At 40.3% G+C, this 7902-nt stretch overlaps 1 protein-coding gene across 8 annotated transcripts in view; it reads left to right on the plus strand.

The window, feature by feature from the left end:
- KHDRBS2 (KH RNA binding domain containing, signal transduction associated 2) overlaps positions 1-7902 on the plus strand; it is a 325396-nt gene that overhangs the window by 279219 nt on the left and 38275 nt on the right. For all 8 annotated transcript variants that reach the window (XM_083431747.1, XM_083431748.1, XM_083431749.1 and 5 more), the window contains one exon: positions 2414-2496. In XM_083431747.1, the coding sequence (XP_083287873.1) occupies positions 2414-2496 (83 nt within the window). The remainder of the gene's footprint in view (positions 1-2413; positions 2497-7902) is intronic.

Consider the following 7902-nt stretch of genomic DNA (forward strand, 5'->3'; position numbering starts at 1 on the left):
ACATGCTGCTTTCAATTTAGATTAAATCTAGATCCTGACATTCACACGGGTGTGTGTGGCGACTTGATACACATTTGATAACCCTCCCCTTGGATAGGCTGCCCTTGCCTCCTCCTCCCTCCCCAGGTGAACGAAGGAGGAAATTGTGCTTGCAATCTTGGTGTACCACTGCCGACAACATCTGCTTTAATCTGCTTTCAAACTGACACATTATGGAGTAATGCAGAATCAATCTGCAGTGAGGTTTCATTTTTTGGAGTGAAACCAGTTTCTCAAGAAGTGCTTTCAGGGTCAAAAAATATGCAGTATATCTAAATTCCGAAATTTGTTTTAGAATTTCTTAATGTTAAAATAGGAAGGCAAGTAGAGCAGAATGTAGAGTCTGGGGAAGAAACCCACTTTTGTATGATGCCCATTTGCCAGTTGCTATATTTTGCAATGCTGGCATCTGTTAGCATAAAAGTGCAAAGTTAGTAGTAGTAATATAGTAATAATATACAGGCTTTAATTTCAAGAAACTTTTTTTGTCATGAACTCTCGGTGCTCTCCCACATTGAACTTTTTTCTGCACCTCATCTATGATGCTCATATGAAAGCATAGCAACTTGCAGAAGTAGACACTTGCAATAGGAAAGTTAATAGAAAGTTATTTTACCATTCCAGAGCTGTTTGAAATAAGCGTTTAATTTTCCTGACCTTTTTAATGTGCTTCTCTTCCAGTGCTTTCTGCAAAATATCACTAAATGATATTGTATTCTCAAATGCCGCACATTTCATCCTTGTACAATAGTACTCAAAAAGTCAATGGTTAAAAATTAAAGTCTCTCTGTGTTTAATTGCATTCTATCTCATGGGCGGTTCACAAAATATCTCTTCTGTGTTTTTTTCTCCAAGTCTCATTTCCACATGTGAACAATCCCAAATGGCTCAAGGCAAACCCCTCAGACTAGCTCAGGACATTTTTATGATTTTCTATATATTTTTTCTGGGATAATTCTGGAACCAATCCAAATAGATAGCTCACCCCCCGAACCAGAATTCTCTTCTGAAATCTGGTACTCATTTCATTGAAATCTAGGTATTTTTCCCATTTTTGCACTGGAGTTTGAAACTTGGAACTCTAAGGAAGTTGTTGAAGCAGCTCAGACTGAGAGCTTATATAGGAGCTGAAGGTTCACCTATTCTGGGCTGTCAGCCAGGCTGTTGATTCAGGCTTTTCTCCCCTCCTGGGCAGCCTCACATGCAGCTAGCTGGACACTTTGCTGGCAACCTTGAAACTCCCATCCGTCTTGCCATGCCCTCTGCTGCTGTGACCCTGGTGACAGGAAGCTCAAGAGACAAGGAACTCGGATAGAAGCTGCCAGTTCTGGGATGAGGATGGCTGGAGCCAGGAATGCCCAGTGGAGAGGGGCAGCAGCTCACAGCTCATCTCCCAGTTGTGCTGCTGCTACCACTTACTGAGAGGGGTGAGATGGCAGGCAGGTCAGTGCTGTGTAGGTGCACTGGTGGAGCCAACCCACTTGCTCCCACTGACGTAGCCACACAGCACCAACCTCCCCATTGCCTCTCCCTTCTGGTAAGCGGTAGCAATGCTGCTGCTGCTGGGAGGCCAGGTGCATGCCACCACTTTTCCCCACCAGCTGCTCCTGTGCAGAGATCTGCTGGAGGGTCCTGCTCCCCCTACTCCTCTTTGAGGGAAACCCTAGGTCTAGGCAGAGCTGAACCCTGAAAGTACAAATCGTGTTCAGTAATTTGCTGCTAAAGCAGCTCCTTTATCTGATCTCACCTGGCTGGTGAATAGTTGCTTTGAAAGGGTCATTTTATCATGCCTTCACTGTGTTTCCATGCACACTGCTAGTTGCTGTGGCAGAGGAGATCGAAGCAGGGATGGATGGATGAATGAATGAATGCTCAAGGAAGTTAAAAGGCATTCATTACAACGGTTATTTATAATTATTATCTGTGGCTTTCTCCTTAAAGTTAAACCACATTTTCTGAAAAAGAACTGAATGGTATGTTTTATGCTCCATAATGACCTTCTTAATGGGGTAATGAGATCAATATAGTCTTGCAATCATTTGTTCATTTCTGTGGCTATTATTCACTAGCAGATATTTAGAAAAGCATTTGTATATTGAATTCCAGAGAAAACAATGAGTTTCATTAGTACCTTTTTCTTACAATACAAACTTCATTATGGTGATAAATAAAAACAGGTCTGAAATTATTCATTCATATATATATATTCATACATATATACCACACACACTCTTTCAGGTTTCTTGCAAGTGTGTGTGTGTGTGTGTGTAATGTGCTGCCTGTTAGGTATATAATATTCTAAAAATTCTGTTTCAGGCTAATACTATTTATAACTTACTGACCTTCTAAATTCCAAATTTCTGTTTTATTATAGGGATATGATGATGGATATGGGGGTGAATACGACGAACCAATTTATGAGGCCTATGATAATAGCTATACCACACAAACACAGAGGTAAGCACCAACAAACTAATTTATGGATAAGCTACTTATAGATTTCCTTTAATATCTGTTCTAATCCCTAACTCTGCCAGGAGCTACTGCTAAAACCACATCTCAATGTATGGTGTCTAAAAACACCACAAAAAAATGTTAAATTTAACATTCAAGGAATGTTAAATTTACCAGGTATACCTACTGTTACCCAGTGAGTAGTGTAATGAAGGTGGAGATAGAACAGCAGAATCCTCCCCAAAACGAAAGTGGAGGTAACTTCTCTTTCTCAAGTGTTCCTCTTCTTCCCTGTGCCCCCGACTCACAATCCCATCCCATCTAATATTTCTTCTCTAGACTGGATAGCACCAGTCAAGCCTCAAGGAAAAACTAAGAGCAATAATGATTTAACATGAAGTACATAGTTTAAAAGATACTGTGTCTAATCAATATGTGTTCCAAACTATGGACCTAAACCATGGCAGATACACAGCATCATGCCCAGGGCTCAATTTCTAGAACAGGAAAACACTCAAAGATCACAAATAAGATCAGGATCAATAATACAATGAGAATCAGTTCTAAGACAAAGGCTCAAGGTGGCACATGGACTCTGGGTGTGGAACAAAGCAAGGCAAGCAAAAGTCATGAATTGATGAGTCAAGTCAAAGTTGAAGGAGGTAGAGAGGCTGAACCTGTGAGTTCATCACTTAAGGATGAATCCAAAAGCCAAAGGCTTTCTAGGCAAGGCATATGAGAAAGCTCCTGAAAAGGATGGGTTGAATAATTGCTTATGTGTATTGCTTTCCCCTCTTTTATGGAAATAAAGGCAGAAGATGTAAAGTGTGCGCAAGAATAATAGGGTCACAGGTCATTTTGTCAGCTATGCCTCTTTTTCTCTTTGAACTGTGAACCTCTGTTGTATAAGATCTAAAAGTTAGCCCTCCATATGTTTTGAGTCATCAGGCTGGTTTTGGAAAACTCTGCCCTAAAGCTAGCTGAGAATCAACTGCAAAGTTAAGAAATAACAAAGAAACCAGGACATAGTTGGCTTACAAGGCAAACTGAGGTGAGGCAGTGAGGCATAGCTGACTAGAGGAGTCAGCGGTCCCAAAACATGGTAAATGCTGCTCCACACACTGTGTTCCAAAAGATCTTAAAGCAGAGAAGCTTTGGGGTCTAGCCCACAACTGCAACTCCCACCAAGTGCTCTGAAACCTAGTGCAGATCAGATGCTATAGTGGCTGAAGAGATAATTGCAAAAGCAACTGCAAGAGCTGAATCCTGACATCAGCTGTTCAGCATATTTTTCCACAGTGACTGCCTACTCATCAGAGCATAAAACTCCTTAAAATCACTGCTGCTGATTTTATGACACAATAAAAGAGAAGGGGGTGAGGAGCTGAAGGAAGGAAGGAAGGCCAAAGCCAAGTAATAATAATTATTATTATATAATAATAATTAATTATACCACCCTTTATCTGAAGATCACAGGGCGGTTTACAACATAATGATGCACTGGAAGAAACAAAGGAACCCAAGATTGTATGTTGAAATAGGAATAGGGATTTCAAGCCTGGCAAGCTGTCTGCACAATCGTTCCCATGAATGATTGTGTGGCTGGTCCCCCAATATCAATGGCATATTGCTACCTGTTTATTCCATTAACTTCTAGCCTCAGGTTCCTGCTCATATGGAATGCTCTCTCTCCAGTAGTTCTCAAAATCACATATTAAAAACTATGTAATAGCTTGCTGTATAATGCTTGCAGTAATATTCTCAGCAAAACTGAATCATGTTGATTTAATAATTCAGTTTTATTGGAAGACTCAAGACAGCAGCCATCCATTGAGATTGAATTTACAATCAGTTATTGAGTTGAAGGGATTTTCTCCCTAGTTATTCTACTTCTATCCTGTTATTATTTCCCTGCCATCTACTAGATTGTTATGCTGCATGTCTTCATTTCTTAAGAGGTTTAAAGCCTTTACTGAGACAACAGGAATCTTTCACTCACGGCTTTGTTCATCTGAAGTCCAAAATAACTTTCATTTCAATCCACAACAAAATTGCTTCTAGAATTAACTAGGATTGCCAGATTTAGAATGAAACATGGGCTTTTGGAGTTGTGCAGAAAGGAGAATTTTGGCAGGTGCAATTTTTCCTGATATGATAACATCATGGCAGGATTTGTTTGTTTGAAATAGTCATTTAACACCGCTCATTAGAACAAGATTCCAGGGTGGCTTACAAAAGTACAATTAAAATATAAACCAAGCAAAATACAAAGCAATTAAAACAATCATTATCACAGCAATAGATTAAAAAAAAACCAGGGTACAGGGTTCCGTTCATGCACAGTCTTCTTCTTGTACAACCCTCCCACCAAATCTGTTCTGGGTTTCCCCCAACTCCCTGCAATATGTATGTGGAAGAAGAGAGGAGAGGGGAATTCTGTTGTGCAAGCAGAAATCCCAACGTGAATAGTACAATTTCGTTAGACATAACCCCAAATATTTTTATATTAACCTTGCTGCATTCTTTCTTGCTTCTGTGACAGTATTAATGGCAACATGCATCTTTGGATTCATTCAGATGTGGGGATTATGACATTAATCCTCCATCTTTCAATGCTAGCACTTCTGTCCTGGTTTTTGACATCCCTTTTACACTGCAGTTCCTGTTGTATTGTGACACTGGTGGGTTTTTTAATTGCTACCCCACCATGTCATGCTAACTTTTATTCACCCCAGTGGGTGCCACTGGACATGCCACTACCACCATTCTCTATGTACATATGTGCTTCTGTTCCCCCTGTAATATGCACCCCCCCCCCAAATGCCAGGAGACCGCCCCAAATTTCATCAAGTGAGCAGCAACGGCATGAAACCTTCAGGGAAATTACAGTGCAAAACTCCTGCAGTTTTCCAGGTTAACAGGGTTGCAAATGGAAGCAATTAACATGGAAATGAGCACTAAACTTCCACTAGAGTCTGCTACATTTCCAGAAGTGACTTTTACATCATGTGAAAGATTACGTAAAACATGGGAAATTATCAGGTTAAGGAAATGTATGGAAAATGGAGTGAAATGCTGTCTGAATGCAGCCTTTGTCTTTTAGATCGCTCTAGAGAAGTCATGCTAATAAGTTAAATCCCTCTTGGTCCAATAAGCTCAGCTTCCAGTTTAGTGTAAGCCCCTTTGTGATCAGGATCCTGGGTGGTATTCAACAATTTTTTCCTGCTAACGCAAAGATAAGCGCTAGTAAAGGGGATGTCACCCCCATGAACACCACGTACCATCCCTCAATCTGCTCTGGAAGGTTTGTTGAACCCTCAAAACATATTTAGGGGGAGGACGAAAGGAAATTGTTCTGTTCTGCAAAGAGAAATCCTTTGGCTGGTGGAACGATCAGCTTTGCCTCTACATTGAATGCAACCCTTACAATCTAGTTAATGAAAGTGTTTTTTCCTAAACACCTTTGTTCTTTAAGCAGACAACATAGCTGTATTTTTCTCCTCACAGAGGGTCCTTGGGAATCCATTCAGCAGCAGTGAATATCAGATTCATTTGCATTATTTGGGGCATTTGTAATGGCTGGAATTTTCACACGTAAAAAGCCTACCATAAGAATATGCTATGACTATTAGTAGTAATGGCTGAACTGACTTCATAAATCAGCTAAACATTACTCAAGACTTTATAACATTTTAAAATGTCAGCTTTAATTTTCATATAATTTTCTTTCTGGAGATGTTGCAGTCCTTATTGTTATACCAATTCTTAAACTGGAAGCCAAGCTTATTAGGCAAATGGCACAGAAGACTAAGAGAGATTTAATTTGTTAGTATGACATCTCCTGAGCAATCAAAAAGAAGCACGTTGTCATTTACACTTTCACAGTAACACTTGCAAGTGAACTTCCTTAACACCAAGTTGTATATTATCTGTAACTAGCACACAATACATTTCCCCTCTTACACTAAATTGTGTAGATATACTAAGGTTACCAAAAGTCCCCGTTTCCCGGAGACAGTCCCCAAATTTACAAATCAGTCCCCATACAAAATCCATTGAAGTTGAAAAGTGTCCCCGGATTCATTGAAAAATATCTGGTAACCTTAAGATATACAATTCCTTGAATACATTTAAATAAACGGAGGCAAAATGAGCTATTCTAGCAAAAGTGTAGTATTACCTAATTCTACCATTAGTCCAATAAATGTATTTTAAAAATTGGTTTCAGGATGCTGAAGTCAAATCAGTATTTAAAATCCATTCTGGCGCTTACCATCTCGATAACCTCTCCCTGCTGCTTTGGCTTCACGTTCCCCAGTCTTAAGAAGTGCCTCGCTTTTCTATTTCCTTCTCACAAACACCACTTCCTTCCTTCCTTAGGTATTATGTGAAGTTTCCACTTGGACTTCTCCTTTCCTCATCCCCATGTTTCTCTGCCATGCTTTTTCCCTCATGGCAGTGGCGTCTCACAATTCAGTGGCGCCACACGTGATGTCAAAGTCCCGCCCCCTGCCTCTTGCTTTCCTTTTGGATGCTGTAGTTGTGGCACCTGCTGCAGTGCCTCAGAAGCTCTGCCCCCAGTGTGACCAAACCAGCCTCGCTGCCTTTGCTCAGAGGAAATGTCTTTGCTACCCCATCGTCTCTTCATCTCTCCACTTCTCAGCTTCTTGCCTTCTCTGTCCCTTCTTCCTTCAGCATCTCAGCTCTGGATTCTGCAAAAAGCATCTCTCCTTCTTGACCCATTCTCATTCCCCAGCGATAAGACATTGTGGGCCCAGGTAAAGGGACTTGCTTTCTGATAAGTGTGCACAGGATGGCAAACCTAGCTGCCATCACAATATCCTGACTCGATTGCAGGATGATGTTATAGCTGCTCAGCCAAAGACTGGGCTGGGTTTCAAAGGCAACAGAGAGGTGACAGTTTTAAGCCTAATATTTTAAGATTTCAAAACCTGTATATAGGCAATAGATGGAACAACCACTATATAGTCTGGTAACACACCACCCTTCCTGTTATTTTTTTCTATTGTATACTTCCCCAGTTTTGAGCTGTATGCACAGTATTTGCACACAGCTGTATTTCATTTTGGGTTTTGTGCTCATATCTCAGTGTTCATAAATAAAGATTCCCTCATATTTTATTTTGAGACTATTGAATGAATCAAGTTAGCAGGCCTAAAAGATGACATTTTATGGGTCTTCACAGCAATCCACTTACAGCATTCATCATCCAAAACTGTTTTGAAATGCCACCTCTCATTTATTTGATTCAATGAGCACAAGTGTGTATCAAATACACTACCCCTGAAGTAGATAAGAAAGTTTTTTCTCTCTCCTATAAATCACTTATGCCCTCTAAGGTTCTTGAAATACTTATTTCCACTATGGATCTCCAGTGTTATATCTGAT

Source organism: Podarcis tiliguerta (genome assembly GCF_965153285.1).
Source record: "Podarcis tiliguerta genome assembly, chromosome: 3".
NCBI lineage: Eukaryota > Metazoa > Chordata > Lepidosauria > Squamata > Lacertidae > Podarcis > Podarcis tiliguerta.